The sequence below is a fragment of the Pogonomyrmex barbatus genome, unplaced genomic scaffold, assembly GCF_055798465.1.
Source record: "Pogonomyrmex barbatus isolate J1 unplaced genomic scaffold, ASM5579846v1 scaffold23, whole genome shotgun sequence".
Classification (NCBI taxonomy): domain Eukaryota; kingdom Metazoa; phylum Arthropoda; class Insecta; order Hymenoptera; family Formicidae; genus Pogonomyrmex; species Pogonomyrmex barbatus.
In genome coordinates this window covers 2,764,743-2,786,702 of record NW_028297120.1, presented here as the reverse complement: position 1 = coordinate 2,786,702, position 21,960 = coordinate 2,764,743, and the positions used below count along the sequence as shown (strand labels likewise).

At 33.0% G+C, this 21,960-nt stretch overlaps 1 protein-coding gene and 2 pseudogenes across 6 annotated transcripts in view; 1 reads left to right on the top strand and 2 right to left on the bottom strand.

Annotated features, from left to right (window-relative positions):
• The window catches only part of GlyS (glycogen [starch] synthase), an 81,963-nt gene that overhangs the window by 22,758 nt on the left and 37,245 nt on the right, over nt 1-21,960 (top strand). The window contains exon 2 of one of the 6 annotated variants that reach the window (XM_011647103.3): nt 4,421-4,476. The exons of the other annotated variants lie outside the window; for them this stretch is intronic. Within the exon in view, the coding sequence (XP_011645405.2) occupies nt 4,450-4,476 (27 nt within the window). The 5' untranslated portion in view covers nt 4,421-4,449. The remainder of the gene's footprint in view (nt 1-4,420; nt 4,477-21,960) is intronic. 6 annotated transcript variants of the gene reach the window in all.
• LOC148936364 (uncharacterized) lies at nt 7,880-11,274 on the bottom strand (annotated as a pseudogene).
• On the bottom strand, nt 11,618-17,807 carry LOC148936363 (uncharacterized; annotated as a pseudogene).

The following is a 21,960-nucleotide window of genomic DNA, read 5'->3' as shown; positions in this document are numbered from 1 at the left end:
TCGACCATGATCTTTTTCGATTGACATTGTTGTAGACAATCCACTTTTCATCGCCAGTGATCATCCGCTTTAAAAATGGTTCGTTTTGATGGCGTTTAAGCAGCGAATCGCAAGCTGAAATTCTCGGTCTATTAAATTCTTTTCGTTCAGTTCGTGCGGCACTCAAACATCAAGCTTATTTACCATCCCAAGCTTCTGTAAATGTCTCGAAACAGTTGATTGATCAATGTTGAGATTATATCCAATCTCTGTAGTCGTCAAATCCGGTTGGAGTCGATTAAAGCCTTGATTTGATCGATATCAGTAGTGACTGGCCGACCAGAGCGAGGAGCATCTTGGAAATCAAAATCTCCGCAACGAAATTTCGCAAATCATTTCCGATACACATTTTCGCTTACGGCATTCTCTCCATACACGACGCATATCTTTTTGTGAATTTGCGACGCGTTTTTGCCTTTTCAGAAATAAAAAAGCGAAATACACCGAAAATACACGTTTTTTCCTTCCATGTTCAAAATATAATTAAACTTCGTATACGTCACGGATCTCGAATACTTTCTTAAAATGTCGGCACAAATTTCAGCTTTCACTTAATGTACGACACTTCATATGTTTGACACATGTGCGAGCGGAAAAACAACTGCGAACGACATCTATCGGAATTTCGCTACGGAATTATGCATAGACCCAATAGGATCTAGTGAATCAATGTTCGCTGGGTCCTGCAGTGACCCTAATTTATCGGCCTGATTTATCCGCAGGATCGATAAGACTGATAATGTAATATTTATTATATTAATCTCTGCTCCTTATGCCGCGATTTTGATTGACTGATTATTAATAAATACGCATAACGAGAGTAAGAAAGTAAAAAACGAAAGAGTGAGCGAGATAATATGCTTGTTGCTCTTTTTCCGGGCGTCCGATTGACGGTCAACGATGTTGTTGAGTTTCGCGGCGAGTTTAATTATTGATCATAGTTCGTTTTGGAGTGTAAGTGATGTTTATGTGCCATTAATCTATTATCAATCGGACATGGAAAAAGAGCAAATATGCTATCTCACTCGTTCTTTCATTCTCTATTGTATTTACTTTCGTTGTGCGTATTATAGATAAAAAATGTCATATATAATAAGTATCAATTATAGATGCGCTTTTTGAACACAGAAGGATGGTTAATACGACAAAATGTCTGATATCATTATAAAATTACTCTTTTAAAAAAAAGTAAAAAAAGGATGTCAAGTATAGTGACGCTCGAAAAAAAAAAGAAACTATTGTACCATTAAAAAATAGAATCTAATTGACAATATCTTTTATTTTAAAGAAATAGAATTTAAGTGGTACGTATCTCTGTATCTTCATTGCAGAATCTTTTTAATCTAACCCATGTGGTAATAGTTTTAATTCTTTAAAAAAAAGTATGTTACGAAATTGCCATATCTAACTCAATTCTAATTGTAATCAAATTAAAAAATAAAATTTAACATAAGTGCTAGTATCTTTGCGATTTTTGTATTCATTGAAGAGTCTTTTTATTCTAACTTAAATAGTATTAGCTTTAATTAAAAAACAAAAAAAATTTGTTTCCACATTGCCAACTCAACTCAAATGATATCATTTGTATAAAAGATTTAATATCAATAACTGGCGGCAAGTTATTAAGTGTACAAAAAAGTTCTGAGCTTTTTTTTGTAAAATTCAATCTTTATTAAAAAACAAACAAAAAAAATACTAATCAGCGAAATATTCCCCATTTGCATCAACGATCTTTTGTCATCTTTCGGGTAGCTTGCGAATTCCTTGACGATAGAAGCTCACCGGCTTCGAAACGATAAAGTCATCAATGCATTTTCGTATCTCTTCAAATCTCACGAAATGTGTATCAGCCAAATGATGCTGCAGCGACCGGAATAGATAGTAATCGGAAGGCGCCATGTCTGGGCTATATGCCGCGTGCGGGAGAAGTTCCCAGCCTAACGCAAAGATATGGTCCTGAGTCGCTTTCGCAACATGTGGTCGAGCATTGTCATGAAGCAAGATCACTTTACGACGTCCTTGGCCAGTAAATGGCCTCTTTTCTTCTAATGCATCGCTCAAATTGGTCAATTGTTGTTGGTAGCGATCTGCCGTGATTGTTTCACCCGGTTGTAACAACTCGTAATACAACACATCTTTCCAATCCCACCAGATACAGAGCAAAACCTTCTTGGCGTGGATATTGGGCTTTGGCATCGATGTCGAAGGTTGACCAAGGTCAACCCATGATTTTCTACGTTTAGGGTTATCATAAAGAATCCCCTTTTCATCGCTTGTAATGATTTTGTACAGAAAATCTTTTTTCCGGAACTTTGAAAGCAAAGTGAGTGCAGTGTCACGCCGACGATTTTTGTTGTCTTCGGACAATTCATGCGGAACCCATCTGCCTTCCTTCTGAACCTTTCCCATCGTATGTAAACGTACGGAAATGGTTTGCTGCGTAACGCCAAGCTGTTCTGCAAGCTCCTTTTCAGTTTGCGCAGAGTTTATATCCAGCAGTGTTTGCAATTCGTCCGTTTCAATCTTTTGAGGGTGTCCAGCACGCGGTTCATCTTCAAGACTGAAATCTCCTTGGCGAAATTTTTGATACCATCTTTTACATGTAGTATGACTTACAGCGTTCTCTCCATATGCAGTATAAATCATTGCAGTGGTTTCAGCAGCATTTTTCTTCAGATGAAACGCGAAGTGGATGGAAAATCGAATATGCTCTTTTATTATTGCCATCGTGAACACTACTGATTTTTAAGGGTATCAAACGCCAAACCATATGGCATTTTAGAAGGCCAAATGTCAACGCTTTAAAATCGCAAAAGGGCGGGAAGATATATAAAATTTAAATTGTTATTTCGGTTGTATGAAATCTAAAACTCAGAACTTTTTTGTACACCTAATACATTATTTGAATATACATTTAGACACAAGATTATGTAATTTTGTAATATAATATTTGAATCGAAATAGAACAATTCTTGACTGTAAAGATATGTATGTTTAGTTTTATTTTTATTTTTTAAGAAGATATAATTGGCGCCAATAATTGATAATAAAATTTTTGAAAAATATACACTACATATTTACTTGATGATGACTTTTTTACTTTTTTTATAAAAAATAAGTTTGTTGTGTTATCATTTATTTTGTTATATTAAACAGTTTAGAAACAGTATATACAGTATATTTTCATTTTTTGCTACATGATTATATCATAACATGGTGATGAATCTTGTATAAATGTATATGTCGATGCTACATAAAAAGCAATTGAAGAATAGAGAAACTGTAAAATATTATGAAAGATGATACAATTTTTTGATATTAATTATCAAATTGTTGATAAATTTATTATATGTTGTTGGAATAAAGTTTATTACTTAAAATAAATGGGACATTACTAAGCACATTAAGTAGAAGAATTATATATTATTAGAAGAATTATATATTATTAGAAGAATTATATATTAATCCACACGGTGCGAGATATGTTCGCTGTTACGTCTTCTCAACGACTTCGTCTCCCTCGCATATCACACAACGCCCTCCCGTACTTTTATTACCAATCGCACAAAATATCTAGTAATGATATTCGTATCAACTTACATTCTTATGGTAGTAAGATTACGAATCATCACTCTCCCCCTACGAATATTGTCTTTGCATATTGTATCTTAATTTTTATCCTAATTCTTAGTCTCAAATACATTTAAGTTTATTACATTAATCTTGCTTAACGTCCATAATAATTTTTCATGCGTTACAGTCTTAGTACAAAAATCTGCGATCATATATTTTGTCTCAATATAACATGTCAATATTAGCTCTCTCTATTTCGTCTTTAACAAAATGAAATTTCAAATTCACATGTCGTGTCTTATTTGATGATCGCTCTTCATTCCATCTATAGCTGCTGTATTATCACAATATATTATATTACAACAGGTTTATTCAAGAACGAGAAAAAATTCTAGTTTCATTTCTACTATTAGATTCGACAATCATTTTTCATTCTTTATTTACATCTATTACGTCCGAGCACGCAAATAATTCTACTTCACAGATATAAAAAAAAATAATCCTATACATTTTTGTTGCTTTTCCACAATACTAAAGAATTTCCCAGCATAACGATCCCCCCTGAGAATGACTTTTCGCCTTCGCTATTTTCCCAACTGAAGTCTGCATACGCTTTTAAAATTCCTGATTCACTCATGTAAAATATGTCTTTTCTCTTGAATACCTTGTAAATCGCAACACTAGTTTCACTAACTTAATATGTCGCCTTTCCGTCTATCATTAAATTGTGACAAGTACGATGTCACAAACGCGATATCTGGACTCGTGCGGTTCGCTAAGTAATAATTCACCTACTGCTTCTTTATAGGAAATCTATCACGTCATTGGTTCGCTCAAATGCTTTATCTTCTCCAGCGACGATTGGTATGTCGACCAGTTTATACTTATCTAAATTATATTTTCTTAATAATTTTGTGATATATTCCGTCTGTGACAAGGTGATATCATTCTCAAATTTCTCTATTCTAATGTTTAGGAACATGTTACTTTCGGTGGTCTCATTGATTTCGAAAACTTGTTTCAGTTTGATCAGTATAATATTATCATATTCAAAATTGTTGTCTATGACCGAGAAATCATCAACATAAACTGAGATAGTAATGAACGCCCTTTGACTCGACAATATAAATATGCAGTTTTCTGAGGTTAATGGTTTAAAACCTATTTGGATAAGAATACTTTTGAATTTTAAATACCAATTATACCCTGATTGAGCCCGTATATACTCCTTTTAAGTTTAAGAACTTTTCTCTTTTCATATTCTTCTTCAAATCCTGGAGGCAATGACAAATAGATCGTTTCTGATAAATCACCGTATAGATATGCCGTTTTAATATCAAAAAATCACAGGTTTAATTTTAATTTACAAGCTAACGCTATAAACAGACGCCATGCGTCTATGGATACCATGGATAAGTAAGACTCCTCGTAATCTTTATGTTTTACATAGTTGTACCCTGCTGCTACTAATCTGGCTTTGAATTTGGTATCATCATTTTCTTCATTCTTAACCGTCAGAATCCATTTACTTTTTGTAATTTTTTTCCTTATATGATTTATCTACTATATTCCATACAGAGTGTTCATCAAATACTTTTAATTCTTCTCTCATGGCTTTTTCCCAATCTAACCAGTTTCGACTATTTTTTGCTTCATCATCAACTAAACGGTGCCTTAATTAGTTCTATTAAATTGGCTGTCTTTTCTCGTAATTTTTCTGCTCTTCGAACCCTTGTTTGATTCGCATTATTTTTTTCACGGTGTAAATATTCTCTCGCCTCTAATACGGCTTGAGTCGTACCTCGAGGTCTCCCGCGGGGTCTACGTTCTATTTCTAAGATTTCTTCACTTCCTTCATCAGTCGTCTCATTATCAGGATTCGCATTTATTTCATTATCCACCTGATCTTTAGTTACGTCTTGTTCCGGTTCTAAGTATGTCAGTATATTGTATATTGTCATTACCTATATCATTATTATTGATAAGTCTCGCGCCGAAATCATTTTCATTAAAATTTACTGATCTTTTTTCTAAGACCTGCCCTTTCTCCGGTTCGTAAGTTCTATACGTCGTAAGTTCTACTTCCTCGTCTTTCACGTGCGTATAACCTACTATTATTCCTACCTTATCGGATAAGTTTAATTTGTCGCGCTTCTGCTTAGGGAAATATGCAACACACCCGAATATGCGAAGATAATTGATATTTGGTCTCATTCCGAAAAATAATTCGAACGATGTTTTATCTTTGTTTTTATGAAAGGTTACATTAGTGACGTGACTAGCACATACTGCGGCTTCTGCCCAGAATGTATTCGGTAATTTGGATATAAGAGAGTTTTAGCACGTTCTAAGATTGTTCGGTTGGCTCTTTCGGCCTTGCCATTTGCTTTCAGGATTATACGATACAATTTTCTCGTGAATTATTCCGTTTTTATCTAAAAATTCGTCAAGTTCTCGATTTATAAATTCTCGATCGTTGTCTGTTCTGAAACGTTTGACTCTGACGCCAAGTAGATTTTCGTACTTTTCTTTAAATGAAACAAGCTTTTCGCGGACTTCATTTTTGTGCTTCAAAAAATACGTGAAGTACATACCTGAAAAGTCTTCTATAAATACATATAACGAGAATCATTCAGTGATTCGATTGATATAGGTCCACACACATCGCCATGAAAGCTCAAATAATTGTTTACTCTGATCTTTTGTCACTAACTTGTGCGGTTTCCTAGTTATTTTATTAACATTGCAACTTTCACAGACGAAATCATCATCAAAAACTATGTACATGCCATCTACGAGATTATTTTTATTTAGACAGATATTGATTGCTTATATGTCCTAATCGTCTGTGCCATATTTTATGACCAATTTCAGTCGTTTTTCGAACACTATAAGAACCTTTATGACCTTTAACTTTACACTTAGCTAGAAATTTCAAGCGCTTATTAATTAACTCACCAGTCAAGATTGCGTTACTTTCCCTGTCCATTACAAGAATCGTGTCGTTGTAATCGTTTTGTTGTAAAAATTATTTTATAACCTTTCTTCATGAGCGTTGTTGTGGACAACAAATTTTCCCTCAGTTGGGGTACGTACAAGACATCGCTCATTACAATGATAATTTTATCGTTATTCTCATCTCGTTTCGATTTCGATAGTATCTATCCCCTCGCAATCTTGATCCGCTCCCACCTGGCAGAGCTCACCATACTGGAAATCAATATCAGTGAACCATTTAAGATTATTTACCATATGATTAGTCGCGCCGCTATCAAATAACTTTTCGATTTCGAATTATAAAGCATAAACGCGTATTTTTTATCGTTACCATCTATAGGTTTTACTATATTATTAGTGGATTTCTTCCTCTCCGTGTTTCCTCCGCTCGCATCGGGATCTCTCCTTCCGTCTCGTTTGACGTTATTATTGGTAGCTTTATGATGATCTTTCTTTTGATTTTTGTGATGCCAACATACTTTTACAATATGATCATTCTTATCGTAAATATAGCATCTCTTGTCGATCTTCTTTTGAATGACGTAGGCACCTTCCGTCTCCCCAAAATGGTTTCTTCGACGTTGAGATTCTTTCTCACGTTCCTTGAGTATCTCGTGAATTTCCTCGAGAGAATTTTCTCGCTGCGTCTTCAATATTTCGCGGACATCTTTGTAGCGATTGTTTATTCCACGTACCGTGTAATACACTAATTCTCGTGGCGTTACAGTCAAGCCTAACGATGCACATTTCATATTTATGCCATGGACACGCGCGATATAATTGCTTACTGTTTCCTTGTCTTCCATATGGAGAAATTTCAAGTCATTGCTCGCGTCGATCTTCTGATCTTCTGCCGCTCCCGCGTAAGCATTTTTAATTTTAATCCATAATAGCTTCGCTTCATTTTCGGTTGCGAATTGCAATGCTTGTTCGTCCGATAAATATAAGCGTATATATGCCACTGCTTCTTTATTTTTCGTTCGTTTCCCATGGCTTCCATTTTCATTGCCCAAACTAAATAATTGGAACTAAATAGTCCTGTTAATAGCGGAACTGTTGGGAACGCGTTTCTCTCTATATTAAACGACTAATTAATTGGTCGTAACGGATTATAACCTTTATGATATTGATGATTTTACTTTCTTTCTTCTTGCATGAGTTCACGCTCTGCTACCAGATTGTTGAAATAAAGTTTATTACTTAAAATAAATGTACATTACTTAGGTACATTACTTAGAAGTACATTAAGTAGAAGAATTATAATCCGCACGGTGCGAGATGTGTTCGCTGTTACGTTTTCTCAATGACTTCGTCTCCCTTGCATATCACACAACGCCCTCTCGTATCCTTTTATTATCAATCGCACAAAATCTAATCTAATGACGTATCTAATGACGATACTCGTACCAACTTACATTCTTGGTAGTAAGATTATCAACCATCATATGTAATAGAGTAATAACTTATATACAATGAAATAGAAGCAAATTTAGTAAAGTAAATTTCCTTATGAAAATTGTTTATGGAAATTTGAAAATATATTATGTAAAATCTGTATCTATATTTTCATGTTACTGTATCTATATTTTCATGTATGTTGCTTGTCAAATATTTTTATTAAAACTTTTTTGTAAAAATAATATATAAATATCTTTAGCACTTCTAGGCCATTGCTTTTTATTAACTTACATATCATCAATTTCAATCCAAGATTTTCCTTCTCTACAAATACTTGTATAATGATCCTTTTTCAATATCTGTGCCATGATAAAACATAGCATTTATTACTTTATACTGCTGATTAGCTATTAATATTTTAGTTGTTGGTATAGTAGATAAATTAAATTTCTATGGTATCTCTTTATTAATTTATTATTCTCTAATGAAAAAATAGACAAATGATAAGTAATTTCTTTTGTCAACGTTAATTCATTCTTAAATAATATATCATTTTTTCCACAATGTTCATATGATTTCTCATATAATTGACACTATTGTGAAAATATTTAATAAATCATTTAGATTGTAATTTTTTTAATTCAAATTATTAATAAAAATTGAAAGAAGAACATTGTAGTAACTTTTGTATTACCACTCGACTTGCATCAACAAATAGAAGTTATTTGATGCTATACTAAATTTTTTATATAATAATTATATTTTGTACAAATAACAGTAAGAAATTCGAATGCATCTCGTTTAATAAGAGTCGAAAAATACTTTCCTAAAAATTGTCGTATATATCATAGGTACTCATATTATTCATTTCATGTTCATATCGATGTGCAAATTAAAAAAATTCAGTTTATCATAATTAAACGAATGCTTTCTGATAATATTTATATGCAATAAACATTGTAATACTGCAAAGAAACATGAGCACAACATAAAACTTTATCTATATTTTGAAAACCACGCATAATCCACCAGTACTTTTTCATCTGATTCTTGAACATAATTAATCATTTTTGGCAATATCCATGGAACATCTTTAATTTTACAATAACGCTTTTTTTAAACAGTAATCACTTCTGATTCTGGTTTATGTATTTGTTTTAGCCGGTATATATTATATTCTTCTATAATAGCTTCTTATATAGCTTCTATAGTAGCTTTTTTATTGGCTTTTATAGATGAAGAATCGTAATTAATTAAATGTAATCCATCCAAAAACGTTTACTCGAGATAATGCAACATAAATCTAATCGCAATTAAATACGAAGTTATCTATATCCATAATAGTATTTTGCAAACTCAATACTTGACTTTTATGAATAGACTTTTATGATATGATGCTATAACTCAAAGATAATGGAAATTGTTTTTTAACATATGCTTTCTCCATCACTTTAAATTTAATACTTACTCTTTCAATAAAATATTACAAACCGGATGATAAAAAAAGTTTTATCTTTTTAATATAATTAATAGTTATATCCTGCATAACTGAAATAATTGTAGCAATTGTACTATTTACAAGATCTAAACTGTTAATATTGCATCTTAACTTTTGCTTCAATATTAATTATAATTTGTTTTGAGAGTCCAGCTGTTCTAGTATCATCATCATCATTATCTATCAATATTTTTTTTTTTATATATGGAGTACAATCAATTATATCTTTTGCAATTAATAATATTTCTTTTGAAGCAATACGAGTTAACATTGCAGTATTAAGAACGTCACACATATGACGAGTAAGCAGTAAACACACTTATATTAGATAGCAAATTATTAATAAAATCGCATAATTCATTTAATCTTGTTTCGAAAGATTCATTTCTAACAGATATTTTCCTTTTTTCGAGAGTGTCACAATCAGATTTTATTATTAAACCAATACGAATTCTCGAAAGCAATTCGCGATAAGTGCCGTCTTTTTGTTGACGCATATTGTCAATTTATTATAATCGAATAAAGTAATTCATTAATAGCTTAAAGAACTAAAATATTTATGAATTTTTTTATCTGATAAACGTACAAAGGCAAGATCTTCATGTAAGGGAGGTAACTGGAGCAGATCTCCAAATAAAAGAATATGCTTTTGACCAAACCAACCATCATCATAATCAAGAGTATCGAATATTCGAGATAGTCATCAAGTGTATATACATTAAAATTAAATTAGATATCATTGACACTTTATCAATTATAATGAGAATAACATCTTTAAGATCTGATCATAAAACTTGTAAAACATGATCAGATAATTGTTACTTAAGAGTATGACCAAGTTCAACAGGTAACTGCAGTAATCTGTGAACTGTCAAACTATTTATATTAAACGCTATACCAGTAGATGCTGTTATAGCAATATCTTTGAAATTTTGTTTTATCCAACATTTAATTGTTTTAATCAAGAAACTTTTATTAGTATCTCCTTTTCCGCTAAAGTATAATCGTATTGATTTATCTGATATCATTACGATATTAATAACTTTATCAAACATTCTTTTTTTTATCCATATTCAATTTTGAAATCCATATTCAATTTTGAATTTCAAATATATCGACTTTTTCGCATGTGTCATCAAGATCTTTAAAATCTTCCTTCGCTTCACCAGCTTCAAAATTTTGAACACCTATTGGGTTATTAAGATCATCTTGAGACACATGCTCTTTTTTCAATTTATCAAGCTCTTAAAGTAATTGCTTCGCATTTTCAAGTACTTTTTGTAATTCCTTTAATTTTTCAATAATGCTTCCATAAGACGTAATTTTACTTCGTAAAACGCTATATAATTATCACACCCATTTTTAAGTTCTTCTATTTTCCATGATTGAAACAAGAGAAGCAATGAAAAGAAATATTTATCCGACTACGTATTAATATCATATTGTTGTATCCCGGATGGGCTACGACGTTAATATTCGGGATAGTCGGATTCCTAAGCCTAAGAAGTTGGAACTCCGAGTAGGATCAAAAGAACGGAGGGGTCCTCTTGAAATCACTAATACACACTTTCTTTAACTTTGATTGATTTATTTTAAGAGCACAAATATTTGATATTATAACGGTTATATTTTACACACACGATTAAGCGTCGTCGGGCGGCTCGGGGCGTCTCGTGTTACTCTGGCGGCCGACGACCGAGTATGACCTGAGATGCTGATAATACGGCTCGCGTGAACTTCGCGACGGGATTCCATAATATCTTGAGCATAATACTTTTATAATATTGTTTCCGCACGACTTATAATTTCGACTCCTTCCGTCTCCGCCTTGTGTAGCCGATTATATAGACTGGTCGATGCCCGATCAGCATTCTGATCGGTTACGTCGATCGATCGCGTGATATTGATTGATCAATATCACGCTCGATTCGATTAGCAAATTGAGGAATTTGCTGATAGGCTTTTCGCAATATTCTCGCGCGATGTGTGTTTCTGCGGTCTTTCGAAAGACTGATCGCAATTTTGTGTCATCTTTCGAAAAACTTTTTCCGAAATTCATGCGGATTACTTTATTATTAATTGTAGATCTGGCTACAACAATATCTATAATGATTAATAAGATAGACGCTTTCGCCATTTAAGATAATAACCATTACTCATCTAAAAGTATTCAATATTTTTACCTCGTGGTCTTTGTAATATATATCATATCATTATGCAAATTCATGTAAAGATGATGACATCAATTCTAATTCTTTCGGGCTATGTGGATAATGATTGTTTATTATAAATGGACAAAATAAATTTGTAGAATTTCCATCAAGGGCTTCAACTTCAGCTTTAGTTTTTAATTTTTCTGTATCGTATCTGATTAATTTAACCATCTAATAGTCGTGTTTAAGTCAGTTCCATATAAAGGAATATCTAGCAATGTATTAGCAGTTCCAAGAGCTCCACATTTCCTATTATTCATGAATCGCAAATCAATATTTCAAAGAAATCTTGCCAATGATTTACTTTTATTTTTACTATTTACGATACCGTATTAGATAATTCACATTTTTCTAGTTTATTCATATACTTTGTAACATAATAAGTAAGAAATGATGATTTTTTACCAATAAATTGTATATTTATATTTCCTTCCCATGCAGTAAGAAAAATTAGATTATAATCGTTAATATATTTATTTCAATATCTATTTGAGATATTGATAGATCGTAAAACCTTTTATGTTTTGTTTCATAGCTACTATTAAACTAATGATCTCTCATAACAAATATTTCCGTAACAAGACGAGAAAAACCGAAACGACATATACGAATAACTTTATGTCCTTCCTTGTTACAACGAAGACAATAATCGTTATGTTTATGTCCTTGATGCATATTAATTCGTCTGTATAATAACGGTGAAACAGTTTTGATCCGTTTCTTTATATATTGTGAAATAAATTTAGAAATTTTTTCTGCAGAAGATTTCCCAATAATTAGCGCATTTTTAATCCAAAGCAATAAATGAAAATGCTGTATACCTCTATCTTGGTATTCTCGTCGCCAGAAATAATGTGTTATATCTTCGATCAGATGATCTTTGGAACAAATAAAATCAAGCATTATCCAAAACTTATTGTCGAGGAATCTCGATGTTGATACAAGACTTTAACAATGAGAACATTGGTAGATAAGGAAGACTCATTGGACCATCCATTTACTTCACGAATATATTCGCTTAATTCATTCTACATATACTCGCTAGGATTCAATATTAAAAATCACGTTGCAGGACCATAATGTTGCGTCATACAATTTAAATCACTTCTTGGTTTACTCCAATATTATTTCATATTTCTTAAAGTAGAAAAAATACTACTTAAATCAAATTCTAATAAATCTTTTTGCAATGCTTCTAAATATTCTGAAGTCATGTAACGATCTCGCAAATTAATTATATTCAATTTATGATAAATATCATGATTTAATTAACGCAATATTCGCATTATTTAATAAAATAAGTATTGTTAGTTTAATCTATATTGTGAATATTTAAATTTTAAACGACATTTGATAAATTTGTGATCATGAAGTTTAATCGGTCTAGTTTGATATTGTCCGTTAATACCAAAAGGATTTAAATCTGGAAAACAATAGATCTAAATCTTTTTCATGGTTATCTACCGAATAAGACAGGATTGCTCGGAATTAGTAGCTCTTTTCGACCCGATTTCAAAGACGATGCCTACAATTCCCCCATTACCATTCGAGACTCGACGGCCGGCCGCCGTAGCCTGGTGCCTCAGGAACGTCTTATATTAAAAATGCATCAAATGAATTATATCTTCCGCCAAATCATTATTAAAGCAATTTCTTTATTAAATTTTTATTTATACAAACATTAAATTCTTTTTTAGATAAATTTTATGTGTTTTGTAATAATATTTAATGTTAATAAATAAGTTTGCAATAGAATTATATAATAATTAGAATAATTAAAATTTTTACAATTGCTGGGTTCTATAATCCCTTAACAAATCAATTTAATGATCCACTGGATGTACGTCGATAAGATTAGTAATACTAAATACGCGCGCGTCGAAAGAGACACGTTAGCAGTAATCTAAAATTTTTTCTCTTTTCTCTTCTCACTCCTATTGCTCGTATTCAAGCATAACGATCTCTCTCATATACTCTCTTATGATGCGCCCGATAATTATACACAGGTATATAGGATCTATAGTTTAACGCCGGTTCCGAACGGCAAATTTTTGATAGAGAAACTTTCATGACAAAGTTACTCTCGGTGATTTGGTATTGTCTTCCGAGAGGAGACGAGCGTAAATATTTTGGTTCTGTCGGGAATCGAACCCGGGACCTCTAATATAATAGACCAGTGCGCTGTCTACTATGCCACGCTCGCTCAATCTAAAATAACGATAAGAAAAATCGACCGCATAAATATACTAATTTTTTGTATTTGTCCACGTTCTCGCGAAGCAATTCTAGCGAGATACAGATAAAAAGTACACATCTGCAATACTCACAAAAATTCTTTACATGTAAAATACATTAATTATGATTGCAAGTAATTGTACAAAAAGAATTTGATCAATTTTCTTATTCTTTTAAATTACTGCTAATATGTTCCTTTCGATGCACATGTATTTATCATTATTAATCTTATCGACTCTGCAGATAAATCAGAATCACTATAGGACCCAGTGAATCATCGATGAGCAGTGTACATACATTACTTCTGAAATTTATTAAAATTCAATTCAATCTTTAAAATTCAAAAAGCAATGTATTTTAATCTTAATTTTCCACTCGTTTGTGCTAAGTGAACAAGATTCCAAGAGAACAAGATTGGCTACCATTCGTGCATAAGTTACGTACATCGATCATGTCGAACCTTCGACATCCAGATTCTATTTATAAAAACTCTACTTGGACTCAGTCATTTTTTTTTTTTAAAGATTTTCAATTAAATTTTATTTTTTAATGTTATAACAATTTTTAAGCGTGCTCCTATACTTGACATTCCTCTTTTTATTTTTTTCTGAAAAAATAATTTTGTAATATGCATTTTGTAGCGTCTATTTTAAGCATCTTTTTATATTTGAGGAGCGCGCTTATGCTTAATATCTTTTATATAACAATATCACTTCTATTTTCTTTAAATAAAAGATATTGCCAGCTAGATTTTATTTTTTAATTTATTATAATTAATAACTAATTTTGATTTAATGATACACTCAATGTATATCAACAATAGTAAGAAAATCCTTCTTTTTTTGTTTTGTTTTTTTTTCTCCTTTTTCTTATTGTTGCTTTTTCTTAAACATAAATTTTAATATTAATGACAATTTAATAATACATATTTATAGTTAAATTTTTATTAAAAGCACAAACGAAAAGAATGATAGTAAAATAAGTAAAATAAAAATAAGTAAAATAAGTAAAATAAAATTTTTCTTTAAAAACAACTAATTTCTTATTGCATTGCAATTAAAATTTACATATTTTCACAATTTTACATAAATAATCTGAAATCTACTTACATAAAAAAAATTTTTATTATTATTCCTTAATTATATTTTTGTTAAAGCACACTTCTACTTAGCTATTTAAATAATCTTTATTCACGTTGTAAACGTTGCTAAATTTTTAAATGCAATTTAAATAAATCTATATTTTTCATAACATTTTTATTGTAAATATAGCATTGTAATTTATTAACTAAAGCATAGTAAACTTTTTTTAACAATAACTAAACTTTAATTTATTCCAAATTTTTAAAAGAATTTTAGAATATATATTAATACTCAATTGTATTAAGATTTATTTTATTATTTATAATTTTTACAAGATTAACAGCTTATAATAAATATTATTGATATGTAAAATACACTGTGTGTGTGTGTGTGTGTGTGTGTGTGTGTGTGTGCGTGCGTGCGTGCGTGCGTGCGTGCGTGCGTGCGTGCGTGCGTGCGTGCGTGCGTGCGTGCGTGCGTGCGTGCGTGCGTGCGTGTGTGTGTGTGTGTGTGTGTGTATTTGGGTTAGGTTAGATTAGATTCTTTGGTAGTCCCCGTAGGAGGACGGAACATACTGTCTTTTTAACACAAAGCGAGATTCCACATGGGTTAGTACAACTGTACTGATGTAAACTGTACTGAATGTGTAAGTGTTTTGAATGCGTACTGAGTAACAAACATAACAAAGAAATGTAAATACTTATTTTCATTGTCAATATAATACGGTATGTATTATAAGAAACCAACATTCAAAAACATTCTATAGTTCTTAATTTTATAATTCTAATTATACATATTTATCTTTAAATATCTCAGAAACTATGAGAGACTGCCACCTAGTTGTTAAGGCAAAGTTACTCAGGGTCATGACCTTGATAACATAGATTAAGGTCAAATCATCCGAATTGTGTAAATTTAGTAAAGATTTACCTCAATAGTGTATGTGTTGTAAAATATAAGCATATTGATAATATGAAAACAAAAATTGTTATTATATACATATTTCGCATACACTTTTCAGCATGAAGTGAGGTTCCATGAGTTTATAACTTTCTACGCAAAGTTGAACTCAAATGTATACGTTTATTACAAGATGAAACGGCTTATGGCTTGTTTGGTAACAAATTGAATAGCTTATGGCTTATTAGTATTCTGTGACATCGGTTTACTTTGTAATTAGTTTGTCAATTATCAATCGACTATCATTGTTGAAAGAGTATCTGCATTTATAAATTATCATATTTTTCAAACTTCTTTTGTTTACAACTTTTTAATAAATATCGAGCGACGTTTAAAATCTTTTGATTGTTATTTAGGATAATGAGATTGATAATATATGTAAGGTCATTGAAATTCGTGAAGTCGTTCATCTTATACAGTTATCTCTAGCTATACATATTTAACTTTAAATATCTCAGAAACTATGAGAGATCGCCATCTAATTGTTAAGGCAAAGTTACTCAGGGTCATGATAACAACATATGTCAAGGTCAAAGTCATCCAAGCTGTAAGTTTTAATAAAGATATACCCACTATCGATATATACGAGAGTCGTTCGATAAGTCAGGTAAAAAAGCAATAAAATCATCTATTTTCCGGAATTCTTTTTCACTTTTAGTAGACGTAGTCTCCTTGGAGCTCTACACACTTAGTCCAACGGTGTTCCAATTTCTTGATCTCTTCGGAAAAGTAGGAAGTCTCGAGACCTTCAAAATACGCATCCACAGCAGCGATGACCTCTTCATCGGATGAAAATTTCTTTTCCCTGAGCCAAATCTTAAGGTTTGGGAATAGAAAGAAATCACAAGAGGCTAAATCAAGAGAATAGGATGGATGGAGCAGCAATTCGAATCTTAATTCATGCAATTTTGCCATTGCGACTGTGGAGGTGTGAGCCGGAGTATTGTCATGATGAATGACTTTTTTGCGCGCCAATCTCGATCATTTCGTTTGCAGCTCTTCGTCTACAAATGATTCAGAAGTGTAGAATAATATGCTCCTATGACTGTTTGACCCTTCTGTAAGTAGTCAATGAAGATGATCCCTTGGGAATCCCAAAAAATAGTGGTCATTATCTTCCTGGCCGACAAAATAGTCTTCATCTTCTTCGGCGCATTCATCAGGCGCTGTCCACTGCTTCGACTGCTGTTTGACTTGCTTTTGACTTGGATGTATAGTGATAGATCCAAGTCTCGTCTACGATCACGAATCGACGCCAAAAGTCTTGTGGATTGCGCAGCAGTTTGTCTTAAGCATCGACAAACACTGCTGCGAAATGTTTTCGCATGCGTTTTTGATCGATGGTCAGCGGTACCCAATCGCACAAAGCTTTTTCATTTCTAATTCTTTGTGCAGGATATTATGCACCCCATTTACTGAGATGCCTACAATCTCAACTATGTCATGCACCTTCATTTGGCGATCTTCCATGACGATACGATGGATTTTTTCAATCATTTCTAGCGTAATGACTTTAACTGGACGCGCTTCTTTGGTTGATGCCTGGCCTCTTTTGAATTCATTAATCCAAAAATAAACGGTCTTCAACGCTGGTGCAGAGTCCCCATGAACTTCGTCCAATTCGGTTTGCGCAGCCGTCCACTTTAAATAAAAATGTTTAAACTGCAATTTGTCTTTCTCCATTTTTACGACAACTGCTGCCATGCTCGTTTCCAACGTCTGCCACATGTAACTAAGCATCGCTTTTGGCTGAAACTTGGTACGAGGTAGTTTGAATAGTGTTACTTCTTGGCCATATACTACACAGTTCATTGTGGTGCTATCTCGCAAAAATTTATCTGATTTATCGAACGATCCTTAACAATAATGCACGTATATCGACATATATATCACTATTGATATATTGGGTTGTCGGAAAAGTCATGACGTATTTTTTCTATATTTTTCAAAGATCATTTATTTATATAAAGAACAAAAATCAATCAATGATATATTGCCCGTTTTGTTCGATAACCTTTTGTCATCTTTTAATGAATTTCATAATTTCTCGATCATAGAAGGACTTGTCTTTATCGGTGAAAAACTGAACAATGATGTGCTAATTTACAGCTCATCTGAATTAAACGAGGAATTTTGAAGAAAGTGAAACAAGTGGGAGTCTGACGGCGCAAGGTCAGGCGAGTATGGTGGGTGTAGCAACACATCCCATCCAAGCTCCAATAATTTTTGACGGGTGATCAAACTTGTGTGTGGGCTCGCGTCGTGATGGTCGTGATGGAACACAACTCCCTTACGATTAACGAGCTTTGGACGTTCCTGGATGATGGATTCGTTCAAACTGTTCAATTGCCGACAATACACATTTTCGAATTGGTTGGTTCCTTGGTAGGAGTTCGAAAAACACGACATCTTTAAAATCCCACCACACTGAGAGCATAACCTTCCTCTGATGAATGTTTGTTTTTGATGTCGTTTGAGGCAAATCATCATGTCAGGACGAAGTTGCGTTTGCGTATCACATTGTTGTAAACAATCCACTTCTCATCAACAGTTATCAGTCGCTTCAAAAAAGGATCGTTTTCCTCACATTTAATGAGCATATTGCAGATATTTATACACCCCGTCGAATGAATTTCTTTAAGTTCATGAGGAACTCAAATATCGAGCTTGCTTACGTATTCCAGTTTCTTCAGATGATCGTGAATGCTTGAATGATGGATGTTCAATGTTTCTGCAATCTCTTATGTCGTGTAACGTGGGTTTGACTCGATCAATGCCTTTATTTTGTTGTCATCAACCTCGGTGAGCTTCCCTGACCGAGCGTCGTTAAGGTCAAAATCACCAGCACGGAATTTCGTGAATCATCGTTGGCACTGACATTCTTGTAGAGCATTGCACCGTAAACTTTACGCAACTTTTCACAAGCTTGATGCGCGTCCTTTCTTTCCGGAAATAAAACAGTAATATATGGTAAAAAGCACAGTTTATGGTAAAAGCACAGTCTTCCATCTTCAACTTGTTATAAAATCTCCAAAACTGAATTAAATCGCTCAATTTTTTTTTAGAATGAAGTTAGAACTGTCAGCTGTCAAATGATATAGATGCGAATGACTCTAGTACTTCCAAAAATAAACTAGCGCCATCTGTTACAAAAATGCGTCATGACTTTTCCGACAACCCAATATATATCTCAACAATAACCAAAAAATGTTAGAGACGCTCGACCATCATATCGAAGGCGATAGAGTACGATAATATTTCTATTCTTTTCTCGCCACGCGTCGAGCGTTTTATTGAACGACTTCTAATTTTGATTCCGCGTGCCCGTCCTCGGGTAACCGATTATACAGGATGATTCAAAACAACGTTTATCTTTAAAATGTCATATTCTTGAGACGATTTTAAGACGATTTTTCCTCTACCAAATTTTTATCAGAAGCTTTGTTTTTTAATTATAAGGGAAAACAGTTTGTGAATTACGGGCCGCGTACAGAAGGCAGGGGTGGTGCAACTCAGCGGGTGTTCGACACGCGATTGCATGCATCCGCGCGCACGCACGCGCGTATGTATGGTAAAATGCAAGACATGCATGTGTTGCATGTATCAATAGCATGTAGCTATCAGCTGATTGCATCAGTGCCTCACGTAATCGTCCGCGTCGAATAGTGAGTTGCACCGCTCCTGCCTATCTTCCGTATGCAGTCCGTAATTCGCGAACTGTTTTTTCTTATAATTCAAAAACTAAGCTTTTGATAAAAATTTGGTAGAAGAAAAATCATCTTAGAATTGACTCAGGAATATGATATTTTAAAGACAAACGGTTGTTCTGAATCATCCTGTATATTGATAATACGAGGGTGGCTTGAAAAATCCGTGCAAAGTCAGAAAGATAGCATCACTGGTATGTATCGAGGTTATTTTCAGTTAGTAGCATCTTTTGGAAGAACACACACCAAGTTTCAGCCAAGTTGATCTATTTCTCTGTATTTGGCGTTCGTTTGAATTGAGGAAGTCGAGTGATTCCTAAAAAATGGATGAAAAAGAATTTCGTGTTGATCAAGCAGTACTTTATGAAAGGCAAATCGCCTCAGAAGACTAAAAAGAAACTTGATAAATATTATGGTGAATCAGCACATTCGATTAGAACAGTTTATAAATGGTTTTAAACGTTTCGGAGTGGCCATATGAGCATAAGTGATGCTGAACGCCCTGTTGAGGCTACTTTCCAGAAATCATTGATAAAATCCAATGTAATGGTAATGGATGATAGAAGAATCAAGATGCGTGAGATTGCTAGTGCTGTGGGCATCTTGAGTGAACGGGTACATAATATTTTGCATCAACATTTTGGGTATGAAAAAGTTAACTGCAAGATAGATGCCTCGATTGCTCACAATTGATCAAAAACAAAATCGTGTGAAGTATTCCAAGGAATGTTTGCAGCTGTTCCAGCGGAATCCACAGGACTTTAGGCGTTATTGTGGACGAAACATGGATACATCATTACACGCCTAAGACCAAAGAATGGGCGGGGACTCTGCACCAAAGAAGGCGAAGATCATTCCTTCGGCTAGGAAGATTACGGCGACTTTTGTCTTTTCGCAAGGAATAATATTCCTCGATATGAAAAAGGATAAAACTATTAAAAGTGAATATTATTCATCGTTATTAAAATAATTCACCGTTTGAAAACCAAGCTGCAAGAAAAACGTCTACGATTGAACTTCAAGAAAATCCTTTTCCATACGACAACGCACCACCTCACTCCTTCGTTGTGGCCGCAAAATTGATGGTTACGGTTCCAATTCGTCCCACATCCCCCCTATTCTCCAGATTTGACTTCCTCGGATTATTATTTATTCTTCAATGCGAAGAAGAGGTTAGCGGAAAGGAGATTTCATTCAAATGAGAAGGTAATTGCGGAAATAAATATCTACTTTGCATAGTTGGACCAATCATATTATTCGCAAGGGCTTAACAAACTGGAACAGTGTTGAACGAAGTATATAGAAGCCTAAAAGAAGACTACGTTAAAAAATAAAAAATTTTATCCCAAAAAATTAAGTAATTTTCATTTTTGCAAGACTTTTCAAACCACTCTCATAGATGCCTGATCTGCATTCTGATTTCATCGATTGATTGCGCGATATTGGTAAATCAATATTGCGCACGAGTCGATCAGTAAATTAAGAAATTTGCTGATCGACTTTTCGCAATCGTTTTATACGCGTTTCTGTGGTCTTTCGAAAGACTGATCGCAGCTTTTGCGATCTTGCACTTTCATAATCTTTCGAAAGATTTTTTTCTTAAATTGCTTGTTGCTACGGAATATATCTAGTTGTCTATGGCTACGACATCCTCCTCTTCCCCCCATTAGCAAAAGAAAATGGAGGTACGAGGTTTCGCTATGTTTATAAGAAATTTTTCCTGATACAATTCTTGTTACAATCGTTTATCTAAAATCATGTATTTTCGCTTCTTTTAACGGCGCGATCTATAGTACATAATTCGCTATTTTTGCTTAGCTTTATTAGTACTTTGTTTAGTAACATTTCGTTGCTTTTTTTTATTGCAACTATTACCATTATCATAACGATTATTATTATTAATGTGTGCTACTTATAGATATAGGATATACAAAATGCTTTTGTAAGAAGGGCGATATTTCATTAGTGTCCATTTCGTCATTTATTTTGTTTAATTTTTTCGTTAATTCTGTAATATTGTCGCGTCTTGTACAACCTTCAATTTAATTTTTTCCGCTTTATTTGTGTTGAGAGTTTCGCCCAGTATTGTTATATTATAATTTGATAGATTAGTTTTTATTTTTTTTCCGCTTTTTACAATTTTCGATTTTATTATCGTGTCTGACTATTTTACAATTATTTGATAGTGTTATTTTTTCCGTGTTTGCGATAATTCTACATTGTTTTTACATAAAATCGTAATGGTTTGTTTTGTTGGA